Below are 27421 nucleotides of genomic sequence, written 5' to 3' on the forward strand. Positions count from 1 at the left end.
CAATATACATAGCCTTTTACGCCAAATGTAAATAAATTTCTCCTTTTCCAATCCACTACCCATACACGGTACTAAAGTCCTTGGGTTGATTAACCAACCTCTCATGTATGAGATAAACATAAGTCACTGCCTCTAATCAGGGAAAGTGATCACGCAGTCTAGTCCTAAGTAGTTGCTAAACATGTAGAATCCTATGTCAAGAAAATGTTTATATTGAAATATAAGGCTGGTAATTAGGACAGCCTTAGGGGGATAACTTGGAGTAGTGCTATCGCTTAAGAAGCTACAAGGAAGAATGTCAGTAGTACATGGGAAGTGGTCACGCATTGCTTGAGAGAAGCAGTATCAGATTGGTCATGGTCATACCCAGGGTAATCCTTTATCCAAGTGCAAGCAAATAGTTTCAACATGAAATAAATTCATTACAGTTTGGCATTTTTTTTCGAGTCTCACTCTCACTGATGAGAATTCAATAAAGGTCGAAACCAGTCTGGGTAATGGCTCTTCCCATAATGCATAACATTATACATGTCTGTAAGGATATGTGCTTTGCATTATGGGATACTAAGGCAAGTGATGCAAAGTCAGCCTCTATATTCAAGTATCCAGTTGTCAAGCTACTTCACATGCAATTTATTACATGTGAATAATACCCTTCAATAAAAGATAAAACCAGGAATATAATTTCTTAGCATCTTTAATTTATAGTATAACCAAGTGGAAAACTTCCAAGACTTCCAGATCCATTACATAAAAAATACTTTATAATTATTCCAACCTCAATGATGTCTATTGTATCTCCAATCTGTAACATTGAATCAACTTTTCTCAACAGAAACGCAAACTCGATCTTCAATCACCAGATCTGATAGAATTTCATGTCAGCTGGGGCATCGCCGGTTAAACAAAGCCTTCGTTGTTTTTGCAAGAGAACCAGGAAGAACAGCGAAAGTAATCTACTGGAATAAAAACTGAAACATTTCCCAACTCAACATTACCAGAATTTAAGATTGGTACTGTCAATATAAGAAGCCTGAATGGCAAAGAAATGGAAATAGCAGAAGAATTAGATAAGTACCAGATCAACATAATACGGGTGACTGATACAAAAAAGACAAAACCTAGTGAAATCTTTCTAAGCAATAAATACAAAATGTTATATTTGGGCAAAAACAATCAGGGAAATGAAGAAGTAGATCTTGAATCGTATGAGATATCAAGTAGAGGGATGTGGGCAAATATCAGAATAAGGAACTGGACAATGAGACTCGCTTGTGCCTATGGTCCCACAGAAGGTTCTACTAAAATAGAAATGGAGGAATTTTTTGAGGATTTAGAGAAAGCAACAGACACAATGAAAAAGGAAAAGTTGGTACTTGTTGGAGATCTAAATAGAAGAGTAGGAAATGATTGTCAGACACAGAAATATTTTGGGAAAATTTGGAGAAGAGCATTAAGGAGAAATACCTGTTGTATTTCTGCTCAGGACATGGACTGATTATTACTAACACAATGTTCCAACATAAAAATGTGCACAAATTCACATGGAAAGAAGAGGCAAGGAATAAGAAAAGTCTCATTGACGACGTTATTGTTCATAGTGATGTTTTCTCAGTGGTGCAGGACACTAGAGTGTACAGATGATTTGAAATTGGAAGTGTTCATAATTTAGTCTCGAGAAGGATAAAATTGAATATAGAAAAGAAAAACGTGTAAGAAAATTTTAGAGCAAATAAAAGTTGAGCAGTTCTCAGATGTGAACTGTAGACTAAAATACACAAACATTATTGAAGATAAAATGAAACTGCTAGAAAACAGGAACCAAACCTTGGAGATTCAGCAGCAAATCCTGAAGAAAACATTGATTCAGCCAGAGAGGCATGTGGTGAGATTGCCAGCAAGGATAGAAAAATCACAACTCCATGGCAGACACAGGATGTTGAAGAGGCAGTGAAGAAAAAGAAGAAAGCATATCAAAAGTTCCTGGCAAATAAGCCAGCTTGTGCTTCTAAAGAATAGAGAGACAAATGTAAGAAAGCTAAATACTGTGTAAAAATAGCTAAACAAAAGTCATGGGAACAGTTTGGTAAGAACATAGAAAATAAATACCAGGAAGGTAGCAAAATAATCTCGAAGCTGTTAAAAAAGCTCAGAAATGGAGGAAAGAGTCTGCAAAAGGAATTAGAGATGAAAAAGGTGACATGAAAATTGGAGAAAAAGATATCCTTGATGTATGGAGTTGTTCCGTAGCTCAGTCAGTATACACAAAGCCCTTTCGTCGGAAATACCCGAGTTCAATTCCCAACAATGATGTGGGGAACCTTTATCTGGTCTCTTCTGACTAAAGGTGAGTAAACCAACCTCATATGGAGATGGAGGGTTTTTTTTATTCTGTTAACTCAGGTTTTTCATCCCTCAAAACAAGCAAACTAGTCCTGTGAACACACACAGCTACAGTCATAAATATACCATGACAAAGAAGGCAATAGGACACCACCTTACTTGTAAGCATCTCCCTAGTATGGTAGCATATGGCTACCACCACCATACATCCAGTTTTAAAAGAGGTATACCGTGAGTAGACATATCAATACAAAATAAATAATGGAAAAAAACTCACGTAGAAAGATTATTTAATAGTATAATTTTCGCCTGTGTGTCACAGGCATCTTCAGTACATTAAGCTCAAAATTAAACACTAACTGAGAATTCCAAAAAGCGCCACCTAAGTAGCTGGTGTAAGATAACTAAAAAGGTGAATAACTTTCCTAAAAAAAGTTAGGAAAGATTAGCTGATTTGTAAAGTACTATCTCCCATAAAGGGGATAGACGTAAGCTGTCGGATCTGTTTAAGTTAGGATAATGAAGTAGAGTTTCACATGTTTCTTTATACAGGCGTTCCATGAGAAACTGACTTTTGTGAAGAACTCTTGTCTTTCTCCAATGAACTCTGTGTCTAGTGAAGATGGCATGTTCAGAAAGTCCAGACTTTTCAGGTTTAAAGTATTCAATATAAGATTGGTGTTCTTCTAGCCGAATAGAGGCAGATCTTTCCGTTTGTCCGAAATAAGATAATCCACAAGAGCACGGAATCTGGTAGACACCTGGATGATTAAGATGTGGAAGCTTGTCCTTAGGAGAAGTGAGAAAGGTGGAGATTTTTCTAAACGGTCGAAAGGCAACAAAAATATTCAGTGGTTTTAAAACTTTTGCTATACGTTCACTGATGCCTTGTACATAAGGGATAGTAATGCTCGTTATTTCCTCTGTGTTTGAAGAGGAAGACATATTAAAACTACTCAAAGTTCTTTTAATGAAGCAATTCTTATAACCATTAGATAGAAAGGAAGAAGTTATATATTGTAGTTCTTTCTGTAAAAGATTGTCTGTAGAACAAAAGGAGTGGGCCCGATGAACCAGTGTTTTAATAGTTCCTGCCTTTTGACTGGGATGGTGATGAGATTCCGCACGGATATAATAGCCTGTATGAGTCTTCTTTCTATAAACTGAGAAACGTAGGTTACCATCTGGTTTGCGAAGAATTAGAAGATCTAAAAAGGCTAACTGCTTATTTGATTCTACTTCTAGGGTAAACTTGATCCTAGGATGAAATGCGTTTAACTTAGTCAGAAATTGTTGAAGTTCATGAGAAGAGCCATTTCATACAGCAAAAATGTCATCGACATATCTGAACCAATGAGTAGGTCTGGGAGAAATATTGTCAAAGATACGTTGTTCAAAATGTTCCATAAAGAAATTGGAGATAGCCAATGAACGTGGCGAAAGACTGCTAAATTTCTGCTCAAATAATAGATTAACAATAACCAACACTCTCTTTAAACATCCAAAACACCAAAGAAAATAGACATGGATATCACCAGACAGACAAACCAAGAATATGCTAGACTATATCATTGTAAACCAAAGATGGAAATCAAGTATCCTAAACTGCAGATCTTTCTCTGCAGATTGTGGATCAGACCATAAGCTAGTATTAGCAACCTAAGAATAAAGTTAAAATCTGGAAGTCAAAAGGAGACTGAATGTAAAAAAACTACAAGACAACAATATTCTAAGAAAATATCAACTAGAACTAGATAAAAATCTGAAGGAACTACCAAAATAGAATATAAACATCGAAGAACACTGGTGCAAATTAAAGGAAATACTATTAAATTTGGCAGAAAAAACAATATGTTACACAGAAGGAGAAAGTAAAAAGGATTGGATCTCGAATGAAGTAAAAAGGATATGAGATCAAAGGAATTGCATGAAACTAAAACAGAATTATAACAGAAATGAATATAATAGATTAACGAGAGAAATTAGAAAACTAGTTAAAAGAGACAAGAATAACTGGTTAGAAGAAAAATGCAAAATGGCAGAAAAGCTATCAAAAGAAAATAACCTTCATCGATTATATAAACAAATAGACCAAATTAGTAAGACATGGACAACAAAAATTATAATGATCAAAAAAAAGAGGGACAACTAATTGAAAATAAAACAAAGAGAATGGCCAGATGGGAAGATTTATATAATAAAAAATAATATCAAAGATTTATATAATAAAAACAGCCATAAAAATATCAAGGGATTGTAGCAATTAATTTCACCGCGTTAAGCAAAACCACGTTAAGCAAGGGATACCTGTACTTAGTCTTTAGAGTTGTAAGGCAGCAGTTAGAATTGAAAGAAGTACAGGAAGACAATTTAATGTTAAATTTGGTGTCAGACAAGGATGTGCATTATCCCTTCTGTTATTCATTATCTATATGGATCACATTATGAAGAAAAGTAGTATTCTATTATCAAATAGAATACCTGATATCAAAATTGAAGATGCTGATCTCAGCTCTTTATTTTATGCAGATATTATACTTTTAAATAAAGCTGGGAACAAATTTGCAGGATTCCCTGACTACATTGAATAACTGTAGTAATAAATTTGGTATGAAAATCAGCAATAACATGACAAAGACAATGAAAATATGCAGAAACAGTGAAAATATCGATTGCATCATGAATAGAGAACCTATAGAACAAGTAAAACATTTTAGCTACTTAGGCACAATTTTTAGTTAAGATGGTAAAAATATGGAAATAGACAACAGAATCAATGAAGCTGGTATGATAGGAAGTCAATTGCAAAAATTTCTATGGAATAAGAAAGAAATTAGCCAAAATACTAAATTAGCTGTATATAAGACAGAGTTCAAACCAATTTTAACTTATGGATCTGAGAGCTGGGTTTGAAATAAAATCCTGACCAGACTAGAGAGTCCTGAGAAAGATTTGATACGTGAACAGATGGCATCAATGGCAATAACATGTTTAAAACGAGGATATTAGGAAAGAACTTGCCATTGTTAGCAGAGCTGATCTCAGGTGGTTTGGCCACTTAAACAGAACAGAGAGGAAAATTAGCAAAACAAGTGTTCTCTACCAGGATGGCAGGAAAAAGACCCAGAGGAAGAGCATGATATAGGTGGATTGATATATTAAAATGTGCCTCAGAAGGCAGATATATAAGATCTGATAAAGTTGGAGTATTGATAGATAACAGATTGATTTGGAAGAAAATTGTTGATAGGAAGTTAGTAATGATGCAAGTTTTTCACGTAGTACTATCACAATATCCTGTACATCCCCTGCAGGAAGGTGTCAGGAATTTGATGATCATGATCACCTGATCTCACTTTTCCCTATTACACATACTGATTGTTGCAGAATGATTAACAGTTACAGACCATATAAAAAGTTGGCATCCCTTATCCGCTCTACCAAAGACCAACCACTTCCTCTAGACATACCTGGTGTATACCAGGTCCCGTTGCTGCTGCAAATTATCCTACTTTGGCCAAACAGGCAGAACAACAAATATCAGGATTTCAGAACACAAAGACTACATCCGGTTCCACCAGTACAGCCGCTCTTGGGATGGCAGACCATGCCTTAGATACCCACCATAGAATTCGTTGGAAGAAAACAAAAATAATATACCGAAGCAAGTTTAAATACGAGAGATTATTCAAGGAATCTTCAGCAGCTCTAAAATACGTTCCTAACCTCAACAAATTTGGGTGCATGAAACTACCCCAAATTTGGGAGACTTACATTTTGAGAACTTCAGCCCAACTGCCAATTCAACCAAATTAGCCCACCAGAGGGCACCATTAGGACTTTAGGAACAATATTAGTTTCTTGCTTTCTTCCTCATTTGCTTTTGTTAGTGCTTGCGTGCACATACCATATCTTTATGTTCCTGAAGATGGCAACGTAACGTTGCCGCAATATAGAAGTTATTTATTAAAGTTACCTTTAATCAACAATAACATAGTCAATGAGACTTTTCTTATTCCTTGCCTCTTCTCTCCATGTGAATTTGTGCACATTTTTATGTTGGAACATGGTCTTAATAATAACCAGTCCATATCCTGAGCAGAAATCCAATAGATATTTGCCATTATTATTAGCTTCGCTCTTTAGTCCAAATTTTGCCAAAACATTTTTGTATGTCTGACAATCACTTCCTACTCTGGTATTTAGATCCCCAACAAGGATCAAATTTCCCTTTTTCATTGTGTCAGTTGCTTTTTCTAAAGTGTCAAAAAATTCCTCCACTTCTACTTTAGAAGAACCTTCTGTGGGACCATAGGCTCAAATAAGTCTCATTGTCCAGTTCCCCATTCTGATATTTGCTCACATCACTCACTCTGCTTAAGACTCCCTGCCATTCAAGAAGATTAGCCTCGTGAATACTATGGCTACTCCTTCTTTTCCTTGATGGGAGACTCTAATTATCCAAATATTGATTGGGTAGCAGTAGCATCTCATTAGAAGAATGAAAATGCATTTATTGAGCTGTTGTGGAACAACTTCCTCAAGCAGCATGTGATCAGAAGGAACTCGAGGGCAAAGAGTGTTAGATTTGATTATAGTGTCATAGGGCATTTAAGTTAAAGACATAACTATTCAGCCTCTGGTTGGTGACAGTGATCATCCAGCACTTACTTGGGAAGTGACTAAGTTTATGAATGTTTCATTTAGGAAAGATTACATGCTGAACTAAGCAGGAAATTATGACAACCTGAGTATACTGAGTTCAGTGAAATGGGATCAGTTGCTGGATGGAAAGAATATCGACAGGGAAGCATTTAAACAATACTTAAATGATGCGATATCAGAATGTGTCCCAAGAGTTTGAAGAATAAATTGAATAAGAGTCAAATGGATGTGTAATCTTATTAAGCAAGAAAAAAATAATGTGAAAAGAACACCGTTTGCATAAGGATGACGTCCGTTATGAACGTTATAAGCAGGGCTAGAATAATCACAACTGTTGTACGGAGAGCATAGTCTGAGTATGAAAAGAAACTGGCTTTGCATGCTAAAGACAACCCACAAGAATTCTATTGATATGCAGCAAGTAAAAGAAAGAATGAATATGAAAGGATAACTCTTCTAAATCCAGATGACATGAGGATTATAGATGCAGAAGAGGATTTGGTATGATTTCTCATATTGTTAGCCATCATTCTGGAAAAAAAGAACCATTTGGATCATTGGTTCTTTTAACAAAATGGGCAGTTAATGACTGCCCATTTTGTTAAAAGCGTTCAACCTGGTGAACGCAACATTGAGCTCACTGTTTCTTCCCACTAGATGAAGAAACACAGGTGTGTGAGGCTGAGGTATTAGAGCTGTTGCAAAAATTCAATAAGAATTCAGCAATAGAGACTGATGGAATATCAGCACGTGCGCTAAAAGAGTGTTCAGCTGAATTGGCCATTCCTTTCACCAGGCTGTTTATTATGAGTCTTAGAACAGAGAAGATTCCGCAGGAATGGAAGGAATGTGTGGTAATTCCATTGCACAAGGGTGGTGCAAAGACCGGTGTATTTAACTCATCATCATCATCATCATCATCAAATTCCTGTCATGTACCCTCAAGGAGTGTACAGGATATGACAGTACTATATGAAAAAAATTACATCATTACTAACTTCCTATCTACAATTTTCCTCCAAATCAGTCTGTTACTTGTCAAGACTCCAACATTATCAGATCTTATATTTCTATCGTCTAAGGCACTTTGTACCGTATCAATCCACCTATATCTTGGTCTTCCTCTGGGTCGTTTTCCTGCCAACCTGGCAGAGAACACTTGTTTTGCTAATCTTTCCTCTCCCATTCTATTTAAGTGACCATACCATCTGAGATTAGCTCTGCAAACGCATTCCTGGATGCTGACAATGTCAAGTTCTTTCCTAATATCCTCATTTTTAATATGATATTGCCATTGATGCCATCTGTTCACGCCTCTAATCTTTCTCAGGACTCTCATATCTGCGGTCTCTAGTCTTTGGTCAAGTGTTTTACTTCTGACCCAGCTCTCAGATCCATAAGTTAAAATTGGTTTGAACACAGTCTTGTATACAGCTAATTTAGTGTTCCGACTAATTTCTTTCTTATTCCATATGAATTTATTCAATTGACTTCCCACGATACCAGCTTTGCTGATTCTGTTGTCTATTTCTATATTTAGTTTACCATCTTCAGTAAAAATTGTGCCTAAGTAGCTGAAATGTTTTACTTGTTCCACAGGTTCTCCATTCACAACACAGTTGACATTTTCAATGATTCTGCCTATTTTCATTGTTTTTGTCTTTTTATTGCTGACCTTCATACCATATCTATTACAACAGCTATTCAATTTAGTCAGAGAATCTTGCAGACTTGTAGCGGATTTATTTAGAAGTATAACATCATCCGCATAAAGCAAAGAGCTGACATTAACATCTCCAATTTTGATATCAGGTTGAATACCACATTCCTTCATAATGTGATCCATATAGATAATGAATAACAGAGGGGATAATGTACATCCTTGTCTCACACCAGATTTAACATTAAACCATCTTCCTGTACTTCCTTCAATTCTAACTGCTGACTTGCAACTCAAATAAAGACTAAGTATTGCTTGATATAATGCCCCATTGACACCATATAACTGCAGCGTATTGAATAGCTTCTCTCTTGGCACCTTGTCATATGCCTTTTCCAAATCGACAAAACTTAAATACAGATCTTTGTTATATTCCCATGCTTTCTCGACTATTTGTCGTAAAGTGAAGATCTGATCCTGACAGCCTCTATTTGGCCTGAATCCAGCTTGTTCTTCACCAAGCTTTTCTTCCACAATTTTTCTCAACCGTTTCTCAAGTATACTTGCATAGATCTTGCCAGGAACACTCAGTAGGGAAATACCTCTGTAATTCTCACATTCAGTTTTATTTCCCTTTTTATATATGGGTACTATGAGAGCTCTACTCCAATCATCGGGAATTCGTCCCTCTGTCCAGGCTTTCTGAACTATGCAGTGCAGCCACTGTAAGACTCTTATACCACCATACTTCAGCATTTCTGGTCGAATATCATCTACTCCTGCTGCCTTTCCACATTTCAAGCCTTTGATGGCTTTTTCTACTTCAAGTGTGGATATGTATTCCTGACTGCATGCCTGGTCAGTGTTTTTTTACCACTGTGCTGTCATCACTGCTTGTTTCATTTAGCAGTTTTTCAAAGTAATTACTCCATACTTCAAGGATATCTTTTTCTCCTGTTTTCATTTCACCTTTATCATCTCTAATTCCTTTTACAGCACTCTTTCCTCCATTCCTAAGCTTCTTCAACAACCTCCAGAATATTTTGCCACCTTCTTGATATTTATTTTCTATATTCTTGCCAAAGTCCTCCCATGACTTTTGTTTAGCTAGTTTTACACACTGTTTAGCTTTCTTACATTTGTCTCTGTATTCTGTAAGAGTAAAAGCTGACTTATTTGCCAGGAACTTTTGATATGCTTTCTTCTTTTCCTTCATTGCCTCTTTGACTTCCTGTGTCCACCAGGGAGTTCTAATTTTTTTATCCTTGCACACAACCTCACCACATGCCTCTCTGGCAGAATCAATCAATGTTTCCTTCAGAGTTTGCCACTGAATCTCCAAGGTTTGATTCCTGTTCTCAAACTCTTTCATTTTCTTTTCAATAATATTTGTGTATTTTAGTCTACAGTTCACATCTGAGAGCTGCTCAACTTTAATTCGCTTTAAAACTTTCTTACATGTTATTCTTTTCAATATGAAATTCAATTTTATCCTGCTCAAGACTAAATAGTGATCACTTCCAATTTCAAATCCTCTGTACACTCTGGTGTCCTGCACCAGGGAGAAAACATCACTATCAACAATAACATAGTCAATGATACTTTTCTTATTCCTTGCCTCTTCTCTCCATGTGAATTTGTGCACATTTTTATGTTGGAACATGGTGTTAGTAATAACCAGTCCATGTCCTGAGCAGAAATCCAACAGATATTTGCCATTATTATTAGCTTTGCTCTTTCCTCCAAATTTTCCCAAAATATTTTTGTATGCCTCACAATCATTTCCTACTCTACTATTTAGATCCCCAACAAGGACCAACTTTTCCTTTTTCATTGTGTCAGTTGCTTTTTCTAAAGCCTCAAAAAATTCCTCCACTTCTACCTTAGTAGAACCTTCTGTGGGACCATAGGCACAAATAAGTCTCATTGTCCAGTTCCCCATTCTCATATTTGTCCACATTACTCTACTTGAGACTGACTGCCATTCAAGAAGATTAGCCTCGTATTTTGTGTTGAATACTATGGCTACTCCTTCTTTTCCTTGATTGTCATTGCCTGAATATAACATTTTGTATTTATTGCTCAGAAAGATCTCACCAGTTTTGGTCTTTTTTGTTTCAGTCACCCCTATTATGTCGATCTGGTACTTATCTAATTCCTCAGCTAGCTCCATTTCTTTGCCATTCAGGCTTCTTACGTTGATAGTACCGATCTTTAACTCTGGTGATGTTGAGTTGGGGTTTGTTTTCAGATTTGTTCCAGTAGCTGACTTTTCGCTGTTCGCCCTGGTTCCCTGGCGAAAACAACGGGGGCCTTGTTTAACCGGGCGACGCCCCAGCCGGCATGAAAATTTGTCATGTTGTACCATCATTTTTTATTTTGGTTTAACCAATAAGAATACAATTTGGTCGGCTAAATCCCAAATTGCCAGCCCATCCTCGTTCGTTCAGTATCAAAGTAGATACCCAACAGGGTGCACCACGAGAAGGTGAGCATTGGACATTAGGTCAGAAGCCCTGGTCGGTTCTCCGCATTCCTTTAAAGGCTATGTGGAGGTCTCCTCTCAGTTATACAGCTTTGACCCTTAAGCACCCCTGTATTTAACTGCTGACCAATTAGTATCTCAGAAGTGGTGGTGAATTTTGAAAAAATTGATTAGGGCTCGCATTCAGAATTGGGTATACAGTGAATCTCTGCTTTGCAATGAACAACATGGGTTTACTAATGGAAGGTCATGTTTTAGCAACTTGCTCACATTCTATACAATGTTACTACTGAACAAGGGGAATGGATACACCATGATACTTTTGGATTTTGCTAAGGCTTTTGAAAGAACACAGCATGGTAGACTTTTGCATAAATTGGAGTGAATAAGGACAACAGCATGAAGGTAGGGTTGGGGATAATGGGGGTCTTAAATTCATGTACACTAATGGTAGGAGTATTAGGAACAAGAAGGAAGAGTTTTTGGCAATGGTTGGCACTTCCAGACCACAGGTTATTGGTATTAGTGAATCATGGCTGACTGTAGATGATATAGCTAGTGGGATTGAATGTGACAGGTATAGTGTGTTCAGGAATGACAGGGAGAATAAAATGGGGGGAGGAGTATTGTTGATGATAGCTGATGAGCTGCAGCCAAGGAGAATAGAAGTTGAATTGCAAGATAGAGAAAAGAGCACATTTGAGGCCATTTGTTGTGAGATTGTGGCTAGCAGAACTAAATATAGAATTGGGTGCTGCTATAGACCAGGTGATGGAAAAGATGGTGGTGACAGTATGCACAAGCAAATAGAAGAAATGAGTGCAAGGAGGGTAATTATTATGGGAGATTTCAACTATGGTCGCATTGACTGGAGTGAGGAGAGGACACACGGGAGGAAGGAATTGGATTTTATGCGGTTATTAAGGGATAACTATCTGCGACAACATGTAAGGGAAAATACTAGGGGTCAGAGTGTGCTTCACCTAGTAATTACATCTGAGGATTTGGCTGTAACAAATATGACCACATTGCCACCAATTGGAGAGAGTGATCATAGGATCTTGACTTGGGAGGTGGCTAAAGGTGTGGAATTTTCAATTAAGACAGGGTACATGTGGAATTATCGGGCTGGAAAGTATGACAAGCTTAGGAGTTTGATTGGTTCAATGCCACGGCATGTACAACTGCAAGGACTAGAAGTTGATAGTGCATGGGTGGCAGTTAAGAAGTGTTTGCATGAAGCAATGGCTGACTGTATACCTAGAGTCTGAATAATAAATCAAGTAGGGGTTAAATGGATGAATAACACCATTAAGCTTGAGCTGCAAAAAAAGAAACAACTATGGAGGGAATTTAAGGAGAAAGGTGACCGGCAGGCACATGAACGGTATAAAGCGCAGGCCAGAAGGGTAACGAGTGTGGTAAGAAAAGCAAAAAAGGATTACAAAAGAACATTGGCCATGCAGGCTAAAGAGAATCCTAAACAGTTTTTTAGATATATAGCAAGTAAAAGGAAAAATGTACATCGCAGAATGATTTTAAAGAATGCCGATGGAAGGGAAGTAACTGAATCAGTTGATATAGTTGAGTTACTGAGTGAGCAGTTTGCAAGTATATATCATCCAGGTGGTGACATTGCAGAAACGAATAAACCAGTAGATTATACGGGAATTGTGGTGAATGAAGTGGAGGTGAGTAGTCTATTGCATAACCTCAATGTCAATACATCCGTGGGATTGGATGGTATACCAGCTCGTGTCGTACGAGAAGCAGCTAAAGAATTGTCAGTACCCTTGACCATTTTGTTTAATTTGAGTCTTGGGTCTGTGTTAGTCCCGAGGGGGTGGAAAGAGGGGAAAATAGTTCCACTGAATAAAGGTGGTTCCAAGGCTGCTGTTGTAAATTACCGACCAATTAACATATCAGGAATCACTGTCAAGGTCTTAGAGAAATTAGTCAAGAAAAGAATACAGGATTGGATAGATGAAAATGAGATATTGTATGGGGGAACAACATGGTTTTGTGAAGGGTAGATCATGCCTCAGTAACTTGCTCAGGTTTTATAACACAGTGACGGCTGAACTGGGTAGGGGTAATGGGTTTACAGTGATGCTACTGGACCTTGCCAAGGCCTTTGACAGGATACCACATGGAACCCTAATCAGTAAACTGGAGCAGATGGGGATAGATATAGGGTTGGTGAGATGGATAGGAGGGTGGTTGAAGGAGAGATACCAGAGAGTGGTTTATGCAGGAGTGGAATCTAAAAGACAGCTTGTGACTAGTGCTGTGCCACAGGGCTCTGTTCTTGGACCACTGCTTTTCAATTTGTTCATCAATAATATAGGAAAGGATTTGAGAGGAAGTGTTCACTTGTTTGCTGATGATGCAAAGTTGGGTAGAGCAATTGTGAGTGCACAGGATGTCAAAATTTTACAGGATGCTTTGGATAGTTTGGAGGACTGGGCTAGGAAAAATGGATGTCAATTTAATGTGGCAAAGTGTAAGGTTATGCACTTTGGGGTGAAAAGAATAGCAGCAGTATATCGCATTGGTGGAACCGTACTCCAGGAGATTGATGAGGCCAGGGATTTGGGAGTGTTGGTGGATAAGGAATTGAAGTTTAGGGGCACATTGTAAAAGTGACTAAATCAGCTCATCAAATCACTTGGCTTCTGAAAAATTCTTTAACATGCAGAGACAAACAAGTTGTTGTTCCTCTGTATTGAGCCTTGATAAGACCCCATCTGGACTACTGTGCCCAGTTATGAGCACCAGAGTTTCTTCGTGATGGGGAGGAAGTGGAGAGGATCCAGAGACGAGTGATCAAGATGATAGAAGGTCTGTGGAATGAACCTTATGAGAATAGGTTGAAGATTTGTGGGTTGCAGAGATTGGACGATAGGCGAAAGAGGGGTGATATGATTGAGACATTCAAATTACTGAAGGGTTTCTATAAGATTGATCCAAAAGATATTTTTGAAAATATGACTGGTGGTGGGAGGACTAGGGGCCATGCATGGAAGCTGGGCAAGAGCGTGGTTGACAAGGGAGTTAGAGCTAGGTTTTTTACTTGGAGAGTGGTGAATGAGTGGAATAAGCTTCCAGAGTCCGTTGTGGGTGCTACGACCATGAATGAGTTCAAGGCAAGGTATGATAGATACTGTGTGAATGTTGAATAGTATTTCTTGACATGATGTTAGGGCCTCCGTCGATGAGTCTGTCGACTCCTTGGAGTTGCCCAGAACAATAATAATAATAATAATAATAACAATAATAAATTCCTGTTACAAAATATATAGCAGAATCTTAAATAGCAAACTAATGAAATATTCCAAAAACTTTACTTTAAAAGTACAGAATGGAGTTAGAAAAGGATGATCATGTATAGACCCGGCCTTTTACCTAAAATTAATAATACAGAAAAGAAGAGAATACAATTTAGAAACACATATTGCATTTATTGACTTTGAAAAAGCATTTGACAAAGTTAAAAGAAACATATTATTTAACATATTAAAAGAAAGACAAATACCAAATAATATCCCAAAAGCTATCACAAGTATATATGAAAATAATCAAATACAAATAAGATTATATCACGCGCTATCGTATATGAGAGAGATAAAGGGATCCGACAGGAATGTCCCCCTGTCAGCAACTCTTTTTAATATTTACTTAGATGAAATAAAAAATATTCATTAAGGAGTTAAACTTTCTCCTACAGTGAACTTAAACACCCTCCTTTTTGCCGACGACCAAATAATAATTACAATTTCTGAAGATAACTTAGAGAAAGCCATTTTAAATCTAAATGAGATAGCCAAAGATTATGGTATGATAATATCAACAGAAAAATCAAAAACTATGGCCTTTAACGAACAAGATCCAGCAAGAACTAAAATAGTAATAGTTAACAAGATCTTAGAACAGGTGAATTCATTTAACTACCTAGGATGTATGATCACATATGAAAATGAAAAAGATATAAACCTAAAAATTACAAAATATTTAAAAATAACAGGTGTAATTAACTCTATATTTAAACCAAACCTAGTTCAAAAAACGAACCAGATTAAAGTATACAATACATTAGCCCTACCAGTCTTAATGTATGGAAGCAAAATCTGGACAATAAAACAAAAAGACAAACAAAGATTAATAACAGCAGAAATGAAGTTTATGAGAAAAACTGCAAAGTATACCCTATTTGATCACAAAAGAAACAAAGAAATTATGAAAGAATTAAACCAAGAACTAGTAATAGAAAAAATTAAAAAATATAAACATAAATGGATGGAAGATATTCAAAGAATGAAAACAGAAAGATTACCAAAACAAGCCTTAAAGTACAAGCCATTAGGAAAAAGAAAACCAGAAAATCCTCTTAAACAATTCAAACGATGACTTCTAAGGCGGGAACAGGCCATGCTAGGCCTAAATCCTGGATACGCATGATGATGAATTTGAATGACTATATACCGAGAATGAAAAAGAATAAGGTTTAATGTTAAGATACTACTAGTTTCGTTGAATAAATTATAAAAAATATAAATAAATAAAAAAAAAGCATGTTAACAAGATATTTTTCCATTTCAATGTTGCAAAAAAGATTTAGTATTTCGCTGCTGAACTGTGACTAAGTACACTATCTGTATAAGAGTCCTCACTAAAAGTAAAATACAAACGTTCAACAGAGTTCAGAAGTGAGACTGTTTACCAGCTTCAAAAATTCTTACAATCAATCTTTCTTCCTCCACATGGAGCTCCTTCCCAACACCTACCCCTAAAAAACTGGTGAGAGTTGCAGTATCACTATTATACACATTGTCACTGCAAGTTAAATTGTCTCAAATATTGCTGAATTAAAAACACATTGTACTAATCAAAGCATTTTGATGAGAAGCTATAAAAATATAAAATTAATTATGCAGTGTTATCATAGTATCCCATACATATTATAGGAGTTAGGCAGTGTAATATATTCAAGACTGTGTACTGAAATCAAGGTATGCTTAAAATTTTATCACAGTAATTACTGGGAATATTCATTTTTATTAAAAATGCTACCTTGCAAATCCAACTCCACGAGACTGCATGCTAGGATCACAAAGAATACGCGTTGAGATCACACCACCATAAGGGTTTAACATTGCCTCCAAGTCTGCTTCTGTCATACAGGTGGGAAGATTTGCTATATAAAGATTTGTTGGATCTTGTTCTTGTTGCTATAAGTAAAGAACACGTTAATACATCAAATTTGATTACTGCAACATATTATGCATTAGTATCGATGTGTTTCTTAGTCCAGAAATAAAATTCAACATAATGGCAATTCAAATTCAATGGCCTAACTCTTAAAAAAAATGAATGACTATTTTTTTAAGGCATAACTCTTAAAAAAAGGAATGTAGTGTAACAAAAATTAACATACAGAACAATTAAAAGACTTAATTTTCCTCCATAGTGCAACTGAAAGAACAAGTAAGATATGTATCCCTCCTACTGTGAACTCTCGAGATGGTCAAAATAACCAATATCATTTGCATAGAAGCAAACTGGCCGGAGAAAACACACAACTCACAGACAAAAAATTCTACTGGGTGGTGGTTGATGGCACTCTGTGCATGTAATGAATAGTGCTATTGTGCAGAGTGGAATGCTCTCCACTGATGAGTCCTTGGGTACTTTGTGGAGTATTTTTTTTTCTCTGCATACTGTAAACAAAAATTTCAAAGCCTTATCCAATTAGAGTAAACATTGGTAATTAATTTACTGAATCATTAGGTAGAATTTGAAAGCAGTTAATTTACATTCACCTATCCCTCACTTATAATTTCTATTCCAGTTGACTATTTCTTGATATGAAAGATAAAATATTCCAACAAACCTGACCAACTTAATAATATGCGGAATGTGATGGTGCCCAATTTGCAGTGTAATTTTAAGCAAAGGCAATGCCTTTTCCATGATAAAATTTTCAGCATGTCAGATACTTCAGTAACTTTGCCTCACCAATTATTCCAGTTATTTTCTATACAGTGCATATTATATACACTTTCTATACATATTCAAAGCACTAAAAAGTAATTACCTTGCAAATTGGGCACCATAACGTTTTACATATAAATTGTTTCACAAGAATTTATCTTTATTTTATTTAACATTTTCCAAAAGAACAAGAAATTGTATAATTATAAAAAACGTATATGATGAATTTTAATAAAAATTGTATGTAGCAAATAAAATATTTATATACTAATTTCTTAACAATAGACGGTGAAAAATGCAAATTTCTATATCAAATAACTAAGTTTATTTGATTACTAGATAAATGTGTAAAATGCTACACATTTATCTAATATGCAGAGTAGGTAATTTTCAACCTAGCAGAAGTGGTATATTTAGGAATTTTGAATTTCTAATGTACCACATCATATGTCACAAATTGCTATTAATAAATGTGGCAGTGCTAATGTTGTATACATCCCAAAAAAGCACTGTATGAAATCCTCTTCCACAGATTAAAAAAGCTGGTTAAAATCAATTTCCCCCCCCCCCCCTCCCATACACAACTCCCTCTAATTTCTCAAGGAAATGGTTTCCTGCATTATATTTTTTCTGTAAGCATTTTTATGGATGACATAAAATAAATAGGTAAACATGTAAAAACACAAAAAAATCTGCAATCACGCCATGCATCAAGCTTCAAATTTATGGAAATGACATCTCATTCTGCTATCTCATTCTTCATTAGAAAGACTACTTGGAATAACAATATTCCAAATTTGTTGAGGTTGGAATAATAATATTCCAACCTCAACAAGTATGGTTACGTTAATTTGCCAGAGACATTCGGAAATAGCCATTATGAGACCAGACATGCTGACTTCTTCATATTAAGTGTATGGTTAAATGGTCATTGAGAGCACCTTGTTAGGACATTAGTTCTGTGTCAGCTATAAACTGAATTGTTTCTAATGTGGTAATGTAGTGCATGTTACAGTTTTAATTTGCACTTTGATGCAGAGTAGAAAACCAGTGAAATCTTGGTAAATTCAATATATTAATTTATTTTTTCGCCTCTTGGTGTTGTTTATATGAAGCACTAATGTGAATAATCAGCAACGAAGTTTTTCTCTACATATTCAGCAAATATGATTGTGTAAATATTCCCAAGACATGGGAAGCAATTCTTAGATCTGCCATAGGACATTAGACAAGACTGCCTACTAACACCAACAGAGAGTGCTTGTTCATTCTTACTAATTCACAATTTCTGTCTAATCTCTTCCATTAATTCTTTCTATGGTTTGCATGCATTGTTAAATTCTTATATTGTATATTTCATAATGTCTCTGTGACAAAGAGAGAAAAGAACGCGTTTCAACCAGCATCTAAGCATAGATGTATGTTATCTGCAGTCTAACTAACCTAAGAGTAAAATGATCTTCCCAAGTGACAAAAATGATCACAACTACAACTGGATTTCCTTTTTTCAATTCCATTCCAGCTGAGGGATATAAAATGCTTAATGATCTAATTCAAATCATCCAACAGAGTTGGATGATTTATTGTACCCTTTGGCATTAAAACAGTGCCAAATGGGATGATCTGAACCTTCTGTGCTTCCACTCTGCTGATCTCAACACTTGTTCCTAGAATATTTAGAAAGCTTGTTTCTAGACATTCTCCAATTCTATACAAAATTCCTACCCACTGTCCAAGGTTTAAAAACAAGTGTTATAAGGCAGCAATTAAAAATTTAGTATACTAGGGGTACAGAAAAAAAAAAAAAAAAAAACTGATGGTATTCGGCTATACTAAAACACGCAACATATGTAAACAGACGATCAACAAATCCAAAACAGACTAAAAGGATCAAAAGCAGGAAATTTCTTCATGTATTACTGGAAGGCATAACTTCTATACCCTGTCAAGGCCATTGGGCATAAATTCTGCTTATCTGAGCAGAATTTATGCTCAATGATGAAGAACAATACCAGATGTCACTGTCTACTGTAACCACAGCTAGAGATACCACCTGGTATCATTCTTCTGCTGTATACACAAAAGTAAATAATTTCTTGCAAGTCCAGAAAGAGTACATTACATATATCTATATACCTATCTTTCTTAGAAGGCCCATTATTCTGAGAAAAGTATGCCGAGATATGAAGTGTACTCTTTCTGCTATGGCATTCTATATGAGAGCCCTCACCCAGTATCTTTTAACTTGAGATCCACTGAACCCAATCTTCTACATTATAACTGCCTCTATTCTCTGGAATAGCTTTCCTCACAAAATGTTCACTTGGTTTGTTGGAGAACACAAAATGTCTTAGCTAACAACTACAACATGCAGGTTGTAGCAACTACAACGTGTAACAACTACGACACTTCAAAAAATATATATCAACATGTTTATTTCTCTTAACTACCTTCCATATCTGTATGAAAGTAAAAAAAAAAAGCATGAACTGCAGTTAAATGTTAACACGTGGGCATGTCAGATTCATTAATTGCATGACTAAAAATCATTATTTTTATTAAAAACTTTATAAATTTTTTTTTGAGAAAAACTACATGTACATATATAATTGGGAGGGGGCGGGGACATCACAGAGACGCACATCTGAGTACAACAATAAAGAGTTGTTTTTAGCTGTAATTTATAGACAAGCCTTTTGATCAAATTGCTATACCTTTGTCCTCCAATTATTTAAAGATGCACATCACCAACAGCAAACTTTTTCATCACCTGGATGCCACCAGTCAGTGCTCACCAGTATGGATTGCATATCTACAAAGTGACAGTAAACACTTTTTTTTTTTAAACAATCCACAGAAAGGTTTGGAGAAACATGAGTGGCTGCTCTTCATATCCAGGACATCTGAAATGATTGGCCAAACAGGCCTATTTACCAAACTAGCATTTTATGATTTACCTTCCACACAGTGTAATTGGATCACATCCTCCTCCTCCTTTGGTTGTTCACTATGTGTCAAGGAGAGTCTCTTCAAGATTTTGCTATCCATGACAGAACTCTTCTATACTTTCATTATGCTGTTCCACCTATATAGAAATGTCCTTCAACTGAACTGAAATCCCATCATCGGTTTTCTTTATTACAGTACACTATTCCTCTTCATATAACAGGCTTTACAGTGATTTGAAGAGTCTTCAAAATCTTCATAAGTACTGCTTTAAAGGCTGATCTTACCATATGACAATGTGGTGCACATCTACTCAACTTCTATGCTACTAAAAATACAGTCCTGTCCTCTTTATTGGAAGATCTTACTTCATTTCTCCTAATTTTTGATAATATCCAGCACTCCAGATTTCTCTGCATGGATTGATTTAAACCACTAACATTTCTTTGAACAAGCTGATTACAACCAGGGCACCTTGTCACGTTCTATGTACAACACCTCTAAGCAGTCATCCACTCGATATGCTTATCAACCATTCAATTGCTAATTTCCTTCCTACCTGCCCACACACACAACTCCATCAATTAAAAAAAAAAGTTTAATCAGGTATGCCTTGAAGAATATGAGGTGTGACAATTTAATTCCCAGAATGCACCTGTAAAAAAACTACGTTTAGAACTATATCTTAGTGGCTACTGCCTCCTTCGAAGTAGTCCTCTTGTGCATTTATACACGGGTTTAGACGGGGTTCTCATTTTTGGAAACAGGCCTGGAACTCTTTTTCCGGAATACTCTTGAGTTCCTTTTTCACATTATACTGGATATCAGCGATATCAGAAAATCTTTGTCCTTTTAGCTGTCTTTAATTTTGGAAACAGCCAGAAATCACAGGGAGCTGTCAGGTGAATAAGCACAATGACCTAATTTGGTAATCAATTTTTTGGCCAGAAACTCTCTCACGATGAGCACACTATGGCTTGCCGCATTGTTGTGATGGATGATCCACTAGTCAGGCCATGATTCAGGTCCTTTTCTCCAAACAGAATCCTGGAATCTTTTCGGCACCTCTAAATAGCATTGCTGGTTGACTGTTTGTCCATTCAATGAATTCATAGTGGACTATTCCCTTCTGATCAAATAAACACACCAGCATGGTCTTGAATTGCAAACATGACATGCATGCTTTTTTCGGACGTGGGGAATCGAGGTTTTCCACTGCATGCTCTGGCATTTTGTTTTGGGATCACACTGGAAGCAACAGGTTTCGTCACCCATAATTACTCTCAGAAACATGCTTATTTACAGAAAGATCAGTCACAACTTGAAGCCACTGCTGCTTCTGTTCGTCCGTTAAGATCCGATGCACAAACTTCACAGAAACCTTCTGCATACCCAATTCTTCAGTTAAAATGACCATTTCTTGATTCATATGCAGCCATTAATCGCACACTTAATCGTCTGTCAGATTGACCAAATCTCACACTCTATTCACATTTGCGCCCATCATTTTTTTTTTTTTGACTGCCCACTTCTGGGGTCGTCATTAACATCTTCTTGCCCACCTTTGAATTGCTTATGCCACTTAAAGACACTTGACTTTTTCAGAGCATGCATGCCATATGCTACTTTCAAAAGATACAATGTTTCATTCTCATAGACAGGCTTATACGTTGGTTATGCATTTCTAAATCACTTAGGGAATTGAACAACGTAGATCCAAATATAAATTAAATTATACTTTAATAAATATCTCTGACATTTCGGCAACGTCACGTTGCCATTTTCAAAAGGAACTTACAAAAAAGGCACCTGCACGCAGGCACTACAACACAGTAACTGAGAATGAAGATACGAAGCTATCGTTCTCCTAGAAGTCCTGATGGTGCCCTCTAGCAGGCTAAGTAGGTGTTCTTGGCCGTTGGGCTGAAGGTCTGCTGATGTATGCCTCCCAAATTTGGGGCAGTCGCATACAACCAAATTTGTTGAGATTTGGGGAGTTTCTTAGGGCTGAGGCTGATTCCATAAATAGTCTTTCGAATTTGTATTTGCTACGGTGTATTACTGTAGCTTTCTTCCACCGTATTCTGTGGCGTGTATCCAGAGCATGGTCTGCAAGACCAGAATGGCTGTACTTGTGAAACTGGATGAAGTCCTTGTATTCAGAAATTCTGATATTCGCTGTCTTGCCTGTTTGGCCAAAGTACGACAGTTTACAACTGCAAGGGACCTGGTATACACCAGGTAGGTCTAGGGGAAGTGTTTGGTCTTTGGTGGAGCGGATAAGAGATGCAAATTTTCTGTAAGGCCTGTAACAGGAGGTGAGGTCACGTTGTTTTAAAATTTTGGTAATTTTTTCCGAGGGGCCTAGGATGTAGGGAATGGTGATGGATTTAGAGTAATCTTTGTTGTGGGGGGGGGGGGCTGTCGTTTGTGGGTTTTAATATTTTTTGGATTTTTTTTGGGGGGTAGCCATTGGCTGAGAAAGTGTTGAGGATGTGATTTAGTTCAGTGTTTAGGGCCATGTCGTTAGAACAGATTAGTTTAGCCCTGTTGTATAGTGTTTTCACCACTCCATATTGTTGTGAGGGGGGGGGGGAATTGTTGGTGAATGTATCTGCCTGTATGGGTGGGTTTTCTATAAACTGAGAAAACCAAGGTTCCATCAGGCTGGCAGGTGACTAGTGGAAAGGGAGGCTGTTGTTTTCCTCTTTTTCCAGGGTGAACTTGATTCTGGAGTGTTGGTTGTTTAAGTGTGTAAGGAAGGAGAGGAGTGTTTCAGAGCCATGTGGCCAAATAGTGAACACATCATCAACGTAGCAGAGCTATATGGTTGGTTTTTGTGGGTCAGAGGCTAAGGCTTTTTCTTCAAAGGTCTCCATAAAGAAATTGGCCAAGGGTGGGGAGAGTGGTGAACCCATGGCTGTCCCCTCTATTTGTTTGTAGAATTTTCCCTGCCAAACGAAATAGCCTGAGTTCATTGTGAACTGAAATAGGGCTGAGATATCGGGAGAAAAGTTTCAGTAGCAGTTTTGTCGATTTTCACACAAAATTTTGTGTTAAAACGCTGCTCCAAATTTCAATTGCACATTTTTATGCCAAAGTTTACATGCCGATCTCTATTGTTTTTGTAATAGGCAACTAGCAAATGGCTATCGGCTAGAGGTTTATGCATGTGTTAGTTAAAACATGTACAAAGATGATTACTCGTGTGACTCCAACCATATCACCACATGGGAGATACTATGCAACGGTTCTGGGAATTAAATTGTCACACCTCTTAAGATTTCTTGGGGAGCTCTAATGTAGCATGCTATTCATGTACATCCAAAGATGATTGAATAGTTATTTCTTAGTATACTACCAAAAATTATTTTCTTCCAAGATCTAATTCAAGATTTAAGTTGGTCATAAATAGAGGTTATTTCTCATTTCATTACCACATAATCTATAACCAGAGTGAGGGCACAGTAACAGCATACACCAGCTGTTACAGTCAAACATCATTTAAATTAGGCAACTATTACATGGAGCATTGAAAGCAATTGGTCCTTAATTCCATTTTTGTTATCCTCCATAGCATGCTAAAATATGTGAACAATATTTTTCCTACTCTGGACCAACTTAGATTTGGATGAGTTTAACAAAATCACTGCTACTATCTAAACTAGGACAGCAGTAATTTTGCTTTGTCTATAGGAAACATACATTCACTGGGTCTCCCACCATTATCCAGGACGGAAGTCAAACATGACAAACACTGCTGCAGAGGCCATTCGTGTGGTCTACTAATGCTGTACTCCACAAAAGAATTCCAATTTATAAAAGGTTCATCAACAAAAATTCAGCTGACTTGGTCCCAAAAACCATCAACCTCCTCCCCCTCTTCAAGATCACCAGAGGTCCACAGAATCAACATACCATACACTAGGGAGTATCAAAACACATGGCCAGGATACTTACTACAAAAAAGTCAAATATATCTTAAAGCTCTCAAATTGGCATTTATCATATCACCTAAAGATACATTTGAGCCGTTATGTTATAAACGGAGTCTACACCATACCTTGCATACCAAGGTCAGATGGGATGCCCAACACAACCATGAAGAAAGATACGCAGCATACTTAGAACTCTGGCCTTATGAAATACCCACATCCACACTTCTGGGAAGTGGACTTAGAAAATTTCCATCATTAATATTAGTCAATTGTTCTTTGCCCACATTATCTTGATGACAGCCTAAATTAGGTGACCATATGCTAGTATTGTCATGCTACATTGACAATACGCTAGTATCAGATGAAACGTAAAAGCATCCTCAAGTGCATTCACTTTCCCAAATGAACCATTTAACCACAGCTCCTTCTGGAACATAGCAAACCATGTAAATGAAATCTGTATTTGTACTATATGTCATAAAAACATTTAGAAGACAAATAGACAAACAAAAAAAAATACAAATCTAGTGTATATCGAGTAAAGTAGATATCATTGTTATCCAAAGTAGAAAAAAATTTAGGGTAAACCATTCTGAGGAAAATGAATATAAAAATATTATCAAATATTAAGGCTAAATAGATGTGTCACTACAGTCCCAGCCATAACTAAGTATTTGAGGCATGTTACATTTATTACTGACATGAAATACACATCAATAATAATACTAATGATGTTGACAAGTTAGTAGTTACATAATTTCTAGAACCGTTTGATGTAATAACTTTAAAATTGAAAAACTGCAGCCTATTTGTAAGAGAAATATACATGTATCCATCTTAAAGGTGTAATGGATTAAACAATTAACATAACAATATTTCTCTGCAAACCATCAATTATTATGGGAAACTCCAAGGAGTCCTTAGACTCATCGAGGGAGGCCCTAACATCATGTAAAGAACAACTATTCGACATTCACACATTATCTATCATACCATGCCTTGAATTCATTCACAGTCATGACACAAACAACAGATTCTAGTAGCTTATTCCACTCATTCACCACTCTCCAATTAAAAAACCTAGCTCTAACACCCTCGCTAACCACACTCTATCCCAGCTTCCATGTATGGTCCCTAGTCCTCCCACCACCAGTCCTATTCTCAAAAATATCTTCTGAATTAATCTTATAGGAAACCCTTCAGTAATTTGAATGTCTCAATCATATCACCCCTTTTCCGCCTATCAACCTGTTCTTATAAGGTTCATTCCATAGACCTGCTATCATCGTGGTCACTCGTCTCTGTATCCTCTCCACCTCCTCCCCATCAAGAAGAAACCCTGGCGCCCAAATCTGGGCACAGTAATCTAGATGGGGTCTTATCAAGGCTCGATACAGAGGAACAATAACCTGTTTTTCTCTGCTTGTGAAAGTATTTTTCAGCAACCAAGCGATTTGATGAGCTGATTTAACCACTTTTGCAATGTGCCCCCTAAACTTCAATTCCTTATCCACCAACACTCCCAAATCCCTGGCCTCATCAATCTCCTGGAGTACGGTTCCACCAATGCGATATATTTATGTTAAAATATTTATGTTAACTGTTTAATCTATAAAAGAAATAGAAAAGAAAAAACTATGCCATGGCACATGTTTATTCCTCTTACAAATGGTATTTCCCACAGCTTGCGCTTCCTTAAAAAAACAAAGCACAAGATGGTCTTAGTTTAAGGCTTCGATTACCAACAGTAGTCAAAACGTAAGTTTCAGAATTGACAAGAGCTTATAAGAATGCAATATTTGACATCAGAGTTGCCTAGGTATTGTACTACTTAAAGAACACAAACTTTCTGTACGAGCTCATATGTTCACCATTTAGTAGTGCCCTGGATTAAGATGGTTACAGTTACCTGACAGCTGTTTTGAATACCTAAGTAGAGCTGATGTCTTTAAATAATGCAATACTTCTGATGTTAAAGGTTCTATTTTCATAAGTCCTCTAGTCAATTTTGAAACTTTTTAAGTTCAAATTCAAATATTTGGATATGAAATAAACTTATTTTCAATATCCTTTATTTCTATAATTTACTATGCCAAATTATAGTCTTCATCCTTTCTTCAACATCATTATTTAATTACCTAGAGAGAGAGAGAGAGGAGGGGGGGGGAGATAAAGAGAGAGTTCAATTATTCAAAATACACTGGTGTCCAGTATTAAGAATGAACAACATTTTTACTTGTATATGAAAAAATTTTCATACCAAGAGTCAAATGTGGACATAAATTTATTGTCAGCATATTAATAAATTATTTTACACAAAGAAGTGTGTTATAAATTTTGTACAAATTTCCTAAAGACATAGTTAAGGAATTAATGTGCAGAAAACAATGTAGAGACAATTTCTGAATGAATATGTCCACCCTGAACTGCAATGTGCAGGTCTCACATCGTACCATGCTTAGCAACAGGTGTTTCGGAAGTTCTTGAGGCAAACTGGCCCACTCCTCCAAAGCAAGGACAAAACCTTGTTTTCTGGAGGGGAAGGGGGGATGGAATTGGTGGAGGGGGGTTGAGCAGCAATATGTCTTCCTATTGTATTCCGAATGTGTTCTATGGAGCCGAGATCTGGGGAATGTGCTGGCCACTCAATTTGATTAAGATCTTTGCCTCCAGAAGTATCTCCACTAGTTGTGTACAATGCAGTGTGGCATTATCTCCATAAAAATGAATTCTTCGCCTAGAGCACCATGGAACAATCGAACATGACGTTGAAGAACTTCATTGCAATATCGTTCACCAGTCATATTCCCTTTTCTCCAGCATTTGTAGCTTGGTGCATCCATTAAGCATAATTCTTCCCCACCCCATGATCCTTCCTACTGTATCTATCTATTTCATGAACATTCTTGCAACAGTAAGCAGTACCACTTTCATGCTAGTGTCATATAGAACCTATGTCTATAAAGAGTCCATTAGCCAATTGGCATCTTGTTCATTTTTTATAGATACAACACCACTAAAAATGTGCTCTACAATGAGATGTGGATAAAGGGACGCAGACTACAGGCATTTGGGCATATAGGTCTACTTGTTACAGACATTTTACCATAGTTTGTCAAGATATTGCATACTTTTACTTGAATGAAATCAACTTGCAAGCTGACCTGCTGTGGTGGTTGATAACATTTTGCTGTTATAACCAAAAATCTCCTGCTCTTCATTCTCTGTGGTAGAGCAAGGCAACTGCTTAGCAAACATCCAAAACACATTCTATTGGTCTGAAACGCTGCCTAGAGCCTGGACACATCACACACACTGTGAAATTCCAAACTCTCTGGCAATATCAGTAATTTTGCTGCCTTCCTCAAGCTTATCAATAATTCTTCCTCTCAT

The 27421-nt window shown here is 36.7% G+C and overlaps 1 protein-coding gene across 7 annotated transcripts in view; it reads right to left on the reverse strand.

Moving 5' to 3' along the window:
* Positions 1-27421, reverse strand: part of LOC150094432 (protein alan shepard-like) — a 725446-nt gene that overhangs the window by 318117 nt on the left and 379908 nt on the right. For all 7 annotated transcript variants that reach the window (XM_090411869.1, XM_090411870.1, XM_090411873.1 and 4 more), the window contains one exon: positions 16224-16381. In XM_090411869.1, the coding sequence (XP_090267995.1) occupies positions 16224-16381 (158 nt within the window). The remainder of the gene's footprint in view (positions 1-16223; positions 16382-27421) is intronic.

The sequence above is a fragment of the Typopeltis vanoorti genome, chromosome 22, assembly GCF_054136105.1.
Source record: "Typopeltis vanoorti isolate ZY-2024b chromosome 22, IOZ_Tvanoo_1.0, whole genome shotgun sequence".
Classification (NCBI taxonomy): domain Eukaryota; kingdom Metazoa; phylum Arthropoda; class Arachnida; order Uropygi; family Thelyphonidae; genus Typopeltis; species Typopeltis vanoorti.